At 39.5% G+C, this 13112-nt stretch overlaps 2 protein-coding genes and 1 long non-coding RNA gene across 11 annotated transcripts in view; 1 reads left to right on the forward strand and 2 right to left on the reverse strand.

Moving 5' to 3' along the window:
* The window catches only part of LOC102238407 (protein Wnt-5b), a 75175-nt gene extending 72491 nt beyond the window's left edge, over positions 1–2684 (reverse strand). Inside the window, exon 1 of the mRNA XM_023350156.1 lies at positions 2089–2684. The gene's annotated coding sequence lies outside the window, so the exon portion shown is untranslated. The remainder of the gene's footprint in view (positions 1–2088) is intronic.
* Positions 2598–6796, forward strand: LOC111611834. The gene is made up of 4 exons (XR_002754264.1): positions 2598–2731; positions 3157–3222; positions 5404–5493; positions 5872–6796. It is a non-coding gene; the product is annotated as an uncharacterized LOC111611834 (long non-coding RNA).
* A 3112-nt stretch (positions 6797–9908) lies between these two features.
* Positions 9909–13112, reverse strand: part of LOC102216858 (ELKS/Rab6-interacting/CAST family member 1-like) — a 124011-nt gene continuing 120807 nt past the window's right edge. For all 9 annotated transcript variants that reach the window (XM_005807422.3, XM_023350076.1, XM_023350072.1 and 6 more), the window contains one exon: positions 9909–12572. In XM_005807422.3, the coding sequence (XP_005807479.1) occupies positions 12435–12572 (138 nt within the window). In that variant the 3' untranslated portion in view covers positions 9909–12434. The remainder of the gene's footprint in view (positions 12573–13112) is intronic.

Consider the following 13112-nt stretch of genomic DNA (forward strand, 5'->3'; position numbering starts at 1 on the left):
ATTTAGATCAAACTTCTCATACAAAAATCTTTAGGAATTGTTTTAGTTTTAAAAAATTGCAGAAAATATTGACGCTTCACTCTAGTTCCCAGCCATGTTCTTGCTCATCTACAGCTGCAAAAGTACTATTTATACTTATATATCACAAATGCATATGCGTAGCAGTAAATCAACGCGTTATATCATTTGTTATATGAAAGCTTTTCACACAAAGTGAGTCACTGCAGACACTTGTGTGTTTTATGATAGCTGTCAGAATGGTGAACTCGGTCCAGAGTTCCCTCAGAGCTGCAGTTAGTCAGACTTGGATTTCAAACAAGTCCCTGCACGGCCCAGATGAAGGCAGAGCAATTTCTCTATACTGAGAGAAACATTTGTGCAAGATTTCGACCAAAATAGTCCTGGTCTGCACCGCAGAGCGGGAGAGCTGCCTTCATTTAGGTCGATGGGGTTGGCAGACACACACACACACACACGCACACACACCAACGCACGCAGATAGGCTGCCTTTCACCACTGTCAAGGGTAGCCAAAGTCATATGGAATGAGACCGTAACAATGAAAACATTAGGGTTGGACATCAATTTCTATAAATTTAGATAAAATAAAGTCAGAAGCCTTTTTCACCTTGACTGCATGTTGAATAACTCATGCAGTCGGCGCTCAAGTTCAAACCCATCATTTACATTGAAAAATTCCTACAGAGTTTAACTTGTTGAACTCTGAGGCGGTGGTGCCACCAACCGGGGCCCCAGTGGGGCGTCAGGCCTTCTTACATACGTCTGTGGATTTAAGAAAAGGAAGACAACTTTGAGCATTAATTATTTCACCTGCTTAACGAGCTCTATAAACAGTTCTTCTCTAAGTGCCACTAACTTTTCTTTTCCAAAAGGTTTCTCCAAGTTGACAAGGCAAGTCAACTAATTAATGATGCTGTAAAACAAAATAAAATAAAAACTCTCCACTTCTGCATCGTTTGATACATCAGACTCATTTTTCCTCCTTTGTTTTAAAAATCATCCTCCTCATTTGACTTGTATCGTAGCACCACTACCTCATATACGTCTCCTAATTTAACAATTGGGAACAAAACTTCAACCGTATAGAATCAAGGCACCAACCACTACAATCTGCAAAAAAAAAAATTTAAATCTTGGCCTTCTGTGAGCTGCATTTCAATAAAAATACACTTGTAACTGCAGAGTGTCCATGAACAGTAAAAAACCAGTACAGAAAGGACAACAGAAACTAAACAATTTGAAGGGTCATGCTCTAAGCAAAAGTAGCAGATTAAACTGAGTTCGGCTTCAGCAGATGGAAGCTGAGGAAACTGCAGGGCTCATTTTTATTCAGAATTTCAGATAAACTCTGCTGGCATGTTGCTGTCAAAACGTGAGAGATTATTTTGTCAGTTCAAACCACAAAAAAAATTTAAAAACACTGAAGACAAGCAACAAGTGGCCACGTAGTGTCTGCAGTTACTAGTCAAAATTTTAGACTTTGTTTTCCGGCAAACGACATCAGTTTTAGACATTTACATCTGGAAAGAACAGAGGATAACTGAACAGATGTAAATAAGCCTGCAGGTTGCAAACACTGCATCCCGACATAGTCCATATGCTAATTGGTGAATGACATCATGACCTGTAATTATGTTTTTAAACTTTATTTCAGGCAAAATGTAATAAACTGAAGAAAAGCAGTTCCAATTGGAGGCGAGAGCTTATTTCAGAACGTCAGTATGGTGAACCCAGTGTTTGTACCGCCCCCTAAAACGACAATGCCCTGGGTGGTGAGCAACTATAAAAAGCACCAACTGACTGTTGGAATCCCTGAAACAAAAGTTGTTTTATTTTTGTCATTCAGAGTATCCCCCAAGCCCACCAGCGCCCACCCGGCCCCCCAACACCAGCACCAGGCCGCCCGTTTGAAAGTTTTCTAGACTCGCCCCTGGTTTCTGGACAATCAGCTTTAGAACAAACATCAGGAAAAGTTGGGAAAGTGTGAAGCAAAATAGAAACGAGCCAAAGTTCTAAACGAGTTTCCTCAAACATTATTAATAAAATAAGGCAAAAAGACACTTCCTACCTTCTCTTCTTCTTCTTCTCTGGAGAAGAATTGCTGCTCAACTCTGCTGAGGGAAAAAAATCTCCTTCCACCATCCGAGGTGTTGAAGTCTGTCTGTCCGGTTGGAAACTTCACACTCAGCGATGTTTTTCAGGCTGTTTTTTTTTTTAAACTAGACGCACACAGATTCCTTCAAGTGTCACTTTCTGGACCCCTTCCTTCCTTTCCTTTCACTCCTCGATGTCTAAAGTCCTCCTCTTGGTCACAAAAGCGGCCGTTTTTATGAGGCGGTGCAGGAGGCGGTGGGGGTGTCCAGGCGGCAGCTGCTGCTGCTGCGTGAACCGTGGACCCTGGTCCGGGTCAGTCCCCAAGTTGTCCCGGAGGGATAGAGTCCTGTTCTCTGCTCCGTCCGTTTCAGCAACAGGTGGGAGAAGTGAAGTGAGATTTCTCCACAAGTTTTCAAAGCACTTCCCAGAGAACTACGCGCGGAGGAGAGGAGGAGACCGCGGCTCGCCAAAGTTTTTACGCGCACGAAAACAGAGCGAGAAGTTGGAGCTGCAGACACAGAAGAGGGAGTGGAGAGAAACCACCGAGCTCTAGCGTGGACTTTCCTCCACAGCTGTCCTCTGCTCCCAGTCTGTCCAGAGAGACACCAGGGAAAGTGGTAAATAAGGATGCAGAGGAGGAGGAGGAGACCGGAACGTTTTTAAGTTATCAAATTTCTCCTAATAAAGAAACGACCGCTAAGAAAATATCCTACAGTCAGCTGCTGGCGAGCCGCTTAATGAGACTCACCTGTGAGATGCTGCGCAGCTGCAGCAGGATTACAGTTAATCAAGTCTTACTGTACAGACCGGAAGTGTATAGTCGCGAAATACGTTTGCTTATTTTTGGGAGGGAGAGACGGGGAAACGACTGCAGAGAGCGTTTTTACTCTACTGTACTCTTGTGATAATATTTGGAAGCTGCTGCTGCAGTTTTGTAAAGACGTCACTTGTTTTGTCAAATTTTTGACTGTTACTTTAAAAGCATTTTTGATGTAAACTTTAGGCTTACACCCTCAATCGTTACTTGATATTTTTGCTACAGGTGATGTGGCTCTCCACCCAGGGCGGCAGTGGTCCGAGGGGCGCCTCAAAGAATAGCAGAAAGTTGGTCAGTTGAACCCAAATAGGTTTTTACAACTATTTTCATGTACAGTCAATGGGTTTGGCACCTCACAGTGCTTAGTGCCATGCAAGCACTATATTAAAATATAGATAGATACTGTACGTTAATGTATGATTTACAACTTCCAGAGATCTGCTATGGGCCACCATAAATGGAGACAAACATAAAAACGCAAAATAACTATTTGTAATAAATCACATAAGTATGACCAAACAGATAAATGCATTTTAGCTCATGGTGTATTTGAACATTTTGTTTCTCTTTAATGTGCCAGAGTCCTTTCAGTCCGGCACACTCTGGAATAAAAATTGTGAATCAGCAGATCAGACCTCAAAGAAAATAACAAATAACTTTATTAGCCATAGAAAGCTTAATCAGCGCATCTCTTGATTTTGGTATTTAGTGTTTGTATTACACAATAATTTATCTCAGAAGGACTTTGTCTGCCTGACTGGTTAACTTTAGCTTTAAATTTTGTTGAAATACAAGCATCTGGAATCAGAATAAGTGAAAATCTGAACTATTAGGTCAGACCTAGAATAAGACACCATGATCTGTGCATATGTAGCTACTTCTGAATCTAAACTCAGTCCAGCTCTTTCTCCCCATCTATATAATTTTTCCAAAACAAACCTCTAATAATCCAGAACTGACCAGAACTTGATATTCATTAAGATGATACGTTTTCTATAACTCCTATCTCGCTGACAGAAGAAATGGAAACATTTCTTCTTTATTTGACACATACTGTTGTTATATTGTCACACTGTTTTATCTCTACAATATGTGGCTCACATATTTTACAGGCAAGTCCATTTTCTTTTCAGCGTCACACAAGTGAGCAGCAAGGAAAGAGTGAAGAGGTCAAAGGGCCTGACAGCCAAGAAACATCACTTATATCCCAGAAAGAGACAAAATGTACAGGAGTAACAGTGAGACATGTTCAAATAGAGCTTTTTTAAAGCAAAATTAAAGATGCTAAAAACAAAAATACACAAAAAAATCTTTAAATCAATACATAATAAAGGTACAAAGACATAAAAACAGACCAAAAACAAGACCTAAAGTGCCAACTGAGGAAAATGCTTCTGTTCACGCCTGTTAAAATCAGTAAAATCCCTTAAAACACACTTTTATTGTCTTAAACTAATGTCAAGCTGAAAGCTTTAGATAAATCTGACTGCGTTTAGTCAGTGAAGAAAAAAAGTCAAACTCTAACTAAAGCACTTTTCTTTTTACTTTACTTCAATATAGTCAGTTTCTAAGAACTCATTAGTGATCTGTGACTTTTTATTTCTCAGGGAATAAAAACTATAATAAGGTTTTCCTTACCATAAAAAGTGTAAACATGAGGCTAAGATTGAGCTAGCAGCCAACAGACATGATATGTAGAAGCCCTGTTAAGTATGGTGGGTGACCTGTGATGCTGTGGGCCTGTTTCCCCTCCAAAGAGCCCTGGGAACCTCTAGAAATACCACGAGCTCTGAAATCTGAACCTGTTCTGCCTCTAAGATGAAAATGAGCCCCGTTATTCGGTCTCTGAGCCAGAAAACTTCTTCCACCGTCGTCTCAGTCCTGAGGGTGACGTGAGCAGAGGAGCACCAGTGAAAAACACAAGACTCCGAAGGATTTAGAGAAACGCTGCAATGCTCTCACTTTCTGTTTGCACCTAGCTCCTGAAAAGTTAAGGAAGATTAAGTGCTGCACTCTAATTACACACAGTGGATTATTCTAAATTTCTCAGTTGGAAGTTATTCCACTGCAGTAAAATATTAATTTATTTTAAAGCTTTTTAACTCGTCTTTTCCAGGGACACCGCAAAAAGAAAAAAAAAACCGTCTGGCACTATGTGCAAAATGACTTGTACGCAAAGTTCCTTGGTGAAACACACAATGTAAGAAAAAGACACAAAGTAATAAATAAAATTCAGATTACATCCAAAGGAAACTATTTTTCTTCTCAAAATGCTACATCAATTTGATTCAAATGAGCAGAAATATATCAAATCAAAGCAAAAGAAGAAAAAAAAAACACATTAAGGGCATCTGACAACTTGGAACCTTTCAGTGAAAAAATACAAATTATTCCTGCCGTGGTTTTATGGTCGTTGTGTTTCTGTTGGACTTTCACAAAGCCGGTTGCTTCCTAATCCGTCCCTGTCTGCAGAAGGTAAAAACTCGCCAGATGAGCCGGATTCGAAGTCAATCTAAATTTCCGACAGCTTGGACTGAAAACCTGCCAGCAGAAGGTTCAAAGGTGAGTTTCTCTGCCCACATCAGTGAGCCTGAATCCGTCTGGCCTCCGTCGCTTTGTGGTTCAAAACCAGAAAAGTGACAGAACTGGAACGACAGAAAGGGAAAATGTCATCAGTGTTGGAGGATGTTTGGTCTGTCGGCGGCTAACAGCTTGATTTAGCTGCCTGACTCCATTGATGTTGTTTTTATTTCCCCTTAAAGAGCCTCCTCCTTCCCGTTCTCTTTGGGTCACTCATCCACGACTGCAGCAATTGGCTTACTCTAGAAATTAGCAAACCAAACCATGGCCGTGATAATCAATCATCATTTTAATTCATTGTGCTGTAAGTTGTTTGTTTTGCTTTCCCTCCATCACCTTCTTCCTCTTTTTTCTTTTCAGTCCATGTTTGATGTGATGATTGAAACCACCTGAAAACCGGCGAACGCGTCCACCGGATACGAGAAGACAAGGTCGAAACGACGACACGCCGAGCGCCTCTGTAACGTGGAAAACAAATATCTGTTGTCATCTTGACTCTGTAAAGAAAGGCATGAGTTTTTGTGTGTCTAAATAAAAAAAAAAGTAGGATTGTTACAGTTCTGTTTTTCTTTTTTCTTTTTTACTGGATCTGGATAATTAAAAGCCAAGTTTCAGCTACTGCAAAGTTTCCAATGTGCAGTAACTCAGAGCAGCGGGAAGCTCCTCCCATATGGTGCTCCCAGCAGGATAAAACAAACACAACTTCTGTTTGGCAGTAATTCTGTGCATCACATCCCACACGCTGTACAGCAGTTTCATCTGAGTTCAACGTAAAATACAGCAGCAGGCAAAATCTCCCCTCTAAAGACGTGGATTTTGACTGGGTTGATCCTGTGGAGTATCAGCAAAAAACATTCTACTGAGCAGCAACGTTGAAAGACACCGTAAGGCGTTCTCCTTACTTTTCACACAATGAGTTTGTAGAATCATTTTAATGCTAGGGCATAAAAAAAATGTCTCTTTGGGTGCAGAAATAATACTCTTGCACGTTCTGTCTTTAAAATGATCTATTTCAGTCCAGACTCCTCTGATTTTCATTTTCTTATTTGCTTTTGCTCTAAACCCACAGATGATGTCGTTCATCGATGCATTTAAAGTGTTGCATTTGATCAAATTCATAGTCTGATTAAAGCGGCTTAAAAAAGTTCGTTTTAAAGTCTCTTAAATCTGAATCATAAGCAGATTTTTTTTTCGCTGCCTTAAGCAACGCAGGGCGAAAATCAAGTAAACATTTGTTACAAAAACGTAACATAAATGTTTAGCACTGCCGTCAAAAACACGAGTTCTCCCCTGATCCTCTCTGACTGATAATCATTTTGTCAAACACTGAAAAATTGGATTATTTTCTTATTTGTCTGTTTGTTGAAGGCATTTAAGCGGAAAAGTGTAATTTTGTTTGGCGTATAAAGTTATGCTCCACGTTTGTTGCAATGTAATTGTTAAATAAACAAATATATTTTTCATAATTCCTAGAAAGCAAATCTAAATCAGCAAGTCAAGCTACAAGTAAATAAATTGGTATCAGAGGATGAAATCTAAATATTTAACTTGGTGAAGTGTGCATCTTAATAGAGAACATCTTAATAAGCTCTTATCCATTTTATTATTAAACCAAACTAGGTTAAATTTATGAATCTGTTGGTAATCCTTTTGTTCTGACATTTTTTTTAATCAGTCCTCTGGATCAGGTGGTTAAAATGACTTCAATAAACCTGATTATTTCATCTCAGCTCTCAAATTCCTCTTTTTAACATGAAAAAATTCACATTTCACAATAATAAAAAAACAAAAAACAGTCCTTTGGTTAAAAATTAATGCAGACACGCATTAAAACGTGGCACCAAATGACAAAGAAAAGTCTTTTTCAAAAGCTTCAGGGATGAAAGTCAGAACATCTTTCATGTAGGCAAATATTTATCTTCAGATGTTTGTTTTGTTTTTTTGCAGACTAACACAAAGTTAAATCCAGCGGGTTGTGAGTTTCAGCGGCGATGATAAAATGATGTTTGCTGCTCAGTGTGGTGTGTCTCCACTTCTCTACCTATCTCTCTCCATCACATAAATCAGCGACTCATGCAGCCGTATCTCTTCCTCCTCCTCCTCCTCCCGGTCGCTCTGTTCATCCCCTCTGCCTCACTCCGCTGGCTTTTATTAGGACTGTAGATGGAGAAAGCAGAAGTCTCTGCAGAACGCATGCACACAGACAGACAGGGGGGAGCGTTGCCATATGTGCGGGAAAAACGCGTGTTACGTTTACAGACTGTCGGGAAGTCGCGCTCAGAGAGGTGCGAGAAAACAGAAACAAACACATTCACCTGAAACTCAGAGCCGGGAGGTCAAGCGCCAGGTGAGGGTCAAAGTCAGGTCTGTTGCACCACATTTTCTGGTTCGGCGAGCGTCTACCAAACATCCATTACGAATGTGTGTGTTTGTGGAGGCCGTCTCTGTGTCATTAATCTGTTTGCGCACCCAGAAACCGGACAGCGGCACGGTTCAAACCCAAACAGTCAGACGGCGTCCTGGCGGAGGGCGCAGCAGGAGTCGGTGTGTGTCTGTGAGCTGAAGAGCTGCTGCGAGGCGAAGCCTTTCTGAAGGACGCAGGTTCAGATAAAAAAGAAAAAAAGAGAAAAGAAAAAGAGAGAGGCCTCCGGTATGCAATCGTGTCCCTGAAGTAGGCGGAGAGGAAAATAAACCACTTGCACAAGATAACAGGCACCGTTTAGTCTGCATGTGGAAGGAGATAGAGAGCGAATGGAGGAGGCGAGTGGAAACCAGAGGAGAGGATACAGTGTTATGCTTCGGTACATACGGTGCTGGTGTTCATAAAAGTTCTAATAGAGTTGAGGTTGCGGTCATTCCAGCAGCTTGATGTTTTATCCATACCAAAACCAGTTCTGATGTGTTTTGGATGAGTTTTCTGTTAAAAAACAAAAAAACAAAAACTGAGTTCAGGTTTTGAAAACCTAGCTGTTGATTTGATGTGAAATCAAAGGGAATTGGGAGGGAGGGTAATCCTTCTTCTTCATTATTCCATCTACATTTACAGCCACCGCCTTTTATATTTATTAAGAACTAGACAAGCTGGATATGTCTGACCAACTCAGAGCTCAAAATCCAATATGGCTGCCTTACAACAAAAAAAAGTACTTTGTGATTGCTAATATAAAAGATAAAACAATGATTGTTTCCACTTTGGTTATCTGTAAATTAAACATTTCATTCATTTTCCTTGGCTTTACCCCTAAGAGAGGAAGTAAGGAAAACTGCATTAATGCACATAAAGGTATAGTTGGTTTTTTACAGATATGAGGATCTTTTTTAAGTATTCATGGGTGGCTTTGGATCGTAACCCTCCCTAATACCAAGGGTCCACTGTAATCTCATTTAGTGAACATAATGTTACAGTGTTTGACAGTTCCAGAAAGAAAGAAATATGTTATTAGGTTGTAGTAATAATGAAAAATGGCCACGTCACCGAGAACATCAGTTAGCAAATCCCACCGGTTTTCAAATATACAACTGGAGAACAGCTAAGATAGTTTGTAGAAACTCCTGCTCCTGGTCAGGAATCATCTGGTACAGCTTGTACTGCGCACTTGTATTTTCATTGGATTTTGACGGAGCAGCATTCAGTGTGCTTGAATAACCCACATGTTCAGCTCTTGGAGCTCATTAGCTCTATATTTGACCTTTTATTTTATTTTCGGTACTGAAGTTCTGCCAGTCGTACCTGCAGTTCGAGAATCCTGGGTTCAACCAATTTACTAGCCTCTGAAGGCGACGGTTTGGGCCAAATGACTGAAACAAACTGGTTCTTCCAACAGGACAGTGACTAGATGCACACACACACACACACACACACACACACACACACACACCCACGCACACACACACACACACACACACATTAAAACTGCTAACATTCAGCTTCAGTAATTCGAGATAAATTGCGTCCTTTATTCTTACAAGTCGGAAAGCAATCAATTTTAATGATCTGCGGTCAAATATTTACTTAGATGAATGAAAGAGGTGAAAGAAGTCAACAAAAAAAGTACCAGTTACAGATTTATGTAAATATGTGAGGATGTAAAAAAGAAAACACAACAATTTTGAAGTTGTGCCTCAAATTCTACTTTTCAAAAATTGCTGAATTAGTTTCTTGACTTATCAGTTCGCCCTAAAAAAAGGAAAGCCTGAAATAAATCTTTAAAATTCCCAGAGAGATTATCTATAAACACAATGCCACTTACCTTTTCTTGCAGACTTTAGCCTCTTGTTTCCTTTTGCCTCCTCCATCTTCTTCCACATGCAGACTAAACAGAGCCTGTTATCGTTTTGTGTCTAAACAAACTGTAAAGAGTCGAAACTACAGAAACGAACAGACCACAAAGCAAAAGTGAAGATAAAGCATTAATTTATTTCATTCTCTCACATTCTGATTTTTTGAGCCACAAGTTCGAAGTGAGTTGCAGTCAGCATCCTTCCCAGTAATGGACAGAATCAGTAAAAAAAAAAAACAGAAAACAGAAGAAGGAATTTACACACAAGCTCAAATCTGACTGGGACTCTTCCTTAAATGAGACACACATGGGTTTTTAAACCATCCATAAAATCTGTGGGATCAATAAATGTTTCGTTTAAGAAGCCAAGGGCTGACTTTCGTGTATATAAATCAGCTCAGAGTCCAAAAGGCATAACCTTCAAAACCAGTTAGATTTGAGGACGCATCATAAATCCAAGTCTTCCAGCTTTGTGTCCAACCAGGTGACATTTTAAAAGAAAACCTCAAGACAGATAAGATACAGCCTCGAAACTCACACAGCTGACTCAAAGGAAGGAAAATAATGTTAACTTGAAATAATCTGCACCTCTGGACCATGCTAATACCGTCAGTGTTACTCAACAAGAACTCTGAAAAGTCTTCCCGGTGGAAACAAAGTCTAACAAACATCCAATTATTCACAAAATGACAAAAGAAACGGAGTTTGACACCATATGAGGCAGACCAACCAAGATATAATACTTTTATGCACACTTTTAAAAGAAACAAGAAAAAATATATCTGTATTTTTATATAACACTTACTTCTCAGAAAAAACAATGACGTTTCAGAAATGATTTGACCTCTTGTGAACTCTAAAGGGACGGTCATGAGGAAGATATGCTGAGGAATTATTTGAAGTCAACCTGATTTCAGTCTGGACGACGTGACTAAACCAAAGATGTCGTTTTCACAGATGCGAACCACGTTTACAGGACATCTGAGTGTTTGAGTAAAGGTTCTGTTGCGAGATTCATTGCTGTTTTGGGTTTTTCGTTACGAGCGACGATAAACGGCAAACTAAAACGTCGTGATGTTAATTAAACTTACTCCTTGACAATTTACACAACAATTTACAAGAAACTAGAGAACCTTCCACATTTAATCGAACCTCTGGTAGAGAAGGATAAAAACGGCTTTTAGCAAAATCTAATTTTTAAGCAGAGGAAAACAAAAAAAATATTAACATTACCTGGAAAATAAATCTAAATAAAACCTTTTTTTTACTGTCATTTTTTTAAGACACAGAAGCTCGCCTTTCTTATTTGCTGTTAAAAAACAGAAGACAAAAAAGCACAACATTTTATTAAGGCGTATGCATTTTGATCTTCAAAAGTCACATATAAGGAATAACAGAAATAGCTACATGCTTAATCTTGTCAATATTTGAAGTGGCTGAAATTTTTTAAATAACTATAACTTGGGCACCAGGTAATCCAGGTTTAATCTGGTGGGTTGATTGAGCTCCACATCAGAGCTCAGTTATTAGATTTGCCATGAAACAATTAAATACATGAAGAACCTATGATGCTGTTTTCTCCTCCACAGGCCCTGGAAATCTTGTTAAGGCCGCATGGCATCATGAACGCTTGGAATTACAAAAACTTAACTAAAATCCGGTAGTTTCTCTGCTAGAAAAAGTTGCCTTTATAATATTTTAACACTATCAAGAGCCAAAGCTTTTGGCAAAGTCAACTTTCGCCCATAACAATCTCCATCTCCAGATGCTCCTACCTTGTGGCCTTATTAGAGGACTGGGTTTTGTCAAATAAGCAGAAGAGGGATGTGCAAAATACGAAAGGCAGAACAGAAAAAGTATATTACTGCAAAAAAACAAAGAAACAAAACCTCATTTGTTTTGAAGCGTTTTACCAATCCTTACCAGGGTTGCCTACAGGTGTAGAAGATACTGAATACATTTGGAAATCTTTGATCAAACATCTGCAGAGAAAGGAACAAAAACTGACTAAAAGTTAGAAAAGATAGCAGCAAATGATGCAAATAGCGAAAGGCAGCTGAAATAAACACACTCAAACTGATCAAAGGAATTGTGGCAACAACGTGCAAGTCTAGCATCAGAAGCAGCCTGGCAAGCCCAAATAACTTTTTATTTTATTTTTTTTTACGCCTCTTTCTCGGGTTGGAAACATTTTCTCAAGAGTGGAACCGCAGCCACCAGCCAGGACTTACAAGATGGTTAGTGTAACATATGGTCAGTGCAGCAGAAGTGCTTTCTTTCTAAGAAGAGTTAGAAAAATATATCTATTCAGATTTAATCTGCCAATAAAGCACTTTAAACTGACCAAGGGACGTCATTTCCTTCAGCTGGCACAGTTTGTTGAGATTGGAAATGTATTTTTCTGTAGCGATGCAACTCCAACATTCCTCTTAAATTAGAACAACTAAAGCGCAGTTGAACTTCTTCAACATTGATTTTCTTTCTGTTTCATGAGGATTGTGGCGGCTCGCAGGAGATGTGATTTTTTATTTAATCTTTTTTTTTCCCCGTGCGTTCGCGCTCAATGTTTGACTTTTGCATGCAAACGAGTGTGATTTGTTCTTCCAGTCAGTCTGTGGGGGTGTGTGCGTGTGCAAAGGTCAGTCAGCAGCTGTCCTCCAAGGCATTGACGACTTGTTCCAAAATGTCTGGGCACCGGTCGGCGATCTGCTGCAGGACCTGATTGGCGTACTCCTGGAGCTCCGCCTCCTCCTTCTCACACAACGCTAACTCCGCCTCCAACTGAAAGAAACACGAAAAAGGGAGGAGAAAAAAGTAAAGATTTTGTGACTTTCCCTTTCCAAAAACCTTTTGGAGGTTGGATAACAAAATATGAACCTTTAGGTAATTAAACGATACTCCAATCTTATCTGTAGGTTCCACAAATTATGAAACCAGTTATTGGAGTAATATTTTCCAATTGTGAGAGTGTTGAAGGCCGAATTCTTCCACTTCACAATCTGCAACTCTTGGATTTTCAAGGACAAATTACTAGATATAGAGTCAGAAAGCACATTTTGTGAATATTACTTCCCTGTAGAGATTTATGGCAATGTTTCAAAACTCAACAGCATCATACCATTCCTACTGTAATAAAGCAGATAAATAAGAAACGCCAGTAAAAGTGTGTGTCAAGACCGGTTCTTCTGAGACCAAGATCCAAGTTCGAAAGTTTAATTTTGACAAATATTTCAGGCAAAAAATGCAATTTTGCATAAAATGCAGAAACAAATGAAAAAACGGTTCAATTAACCAAAACTACTTCTTGGTGTTAAACTATTG

Source organism: Xiphophorus maculatus, chromosome 17, assembly GCF_002775205.1.
Source record: "Xiphophorus maculatus strain JP 163 A chromosome 17, X_maculatus-5.0-male, whole genome shotgun sequence".
Classification (NCBI taxonomy): Eukaryota; Metazoa; Chordata; class Actinopteri; order Cyprinodontiformes; family Poeciliidae; genus Xiphophorus; species Xiphophorus maculatus.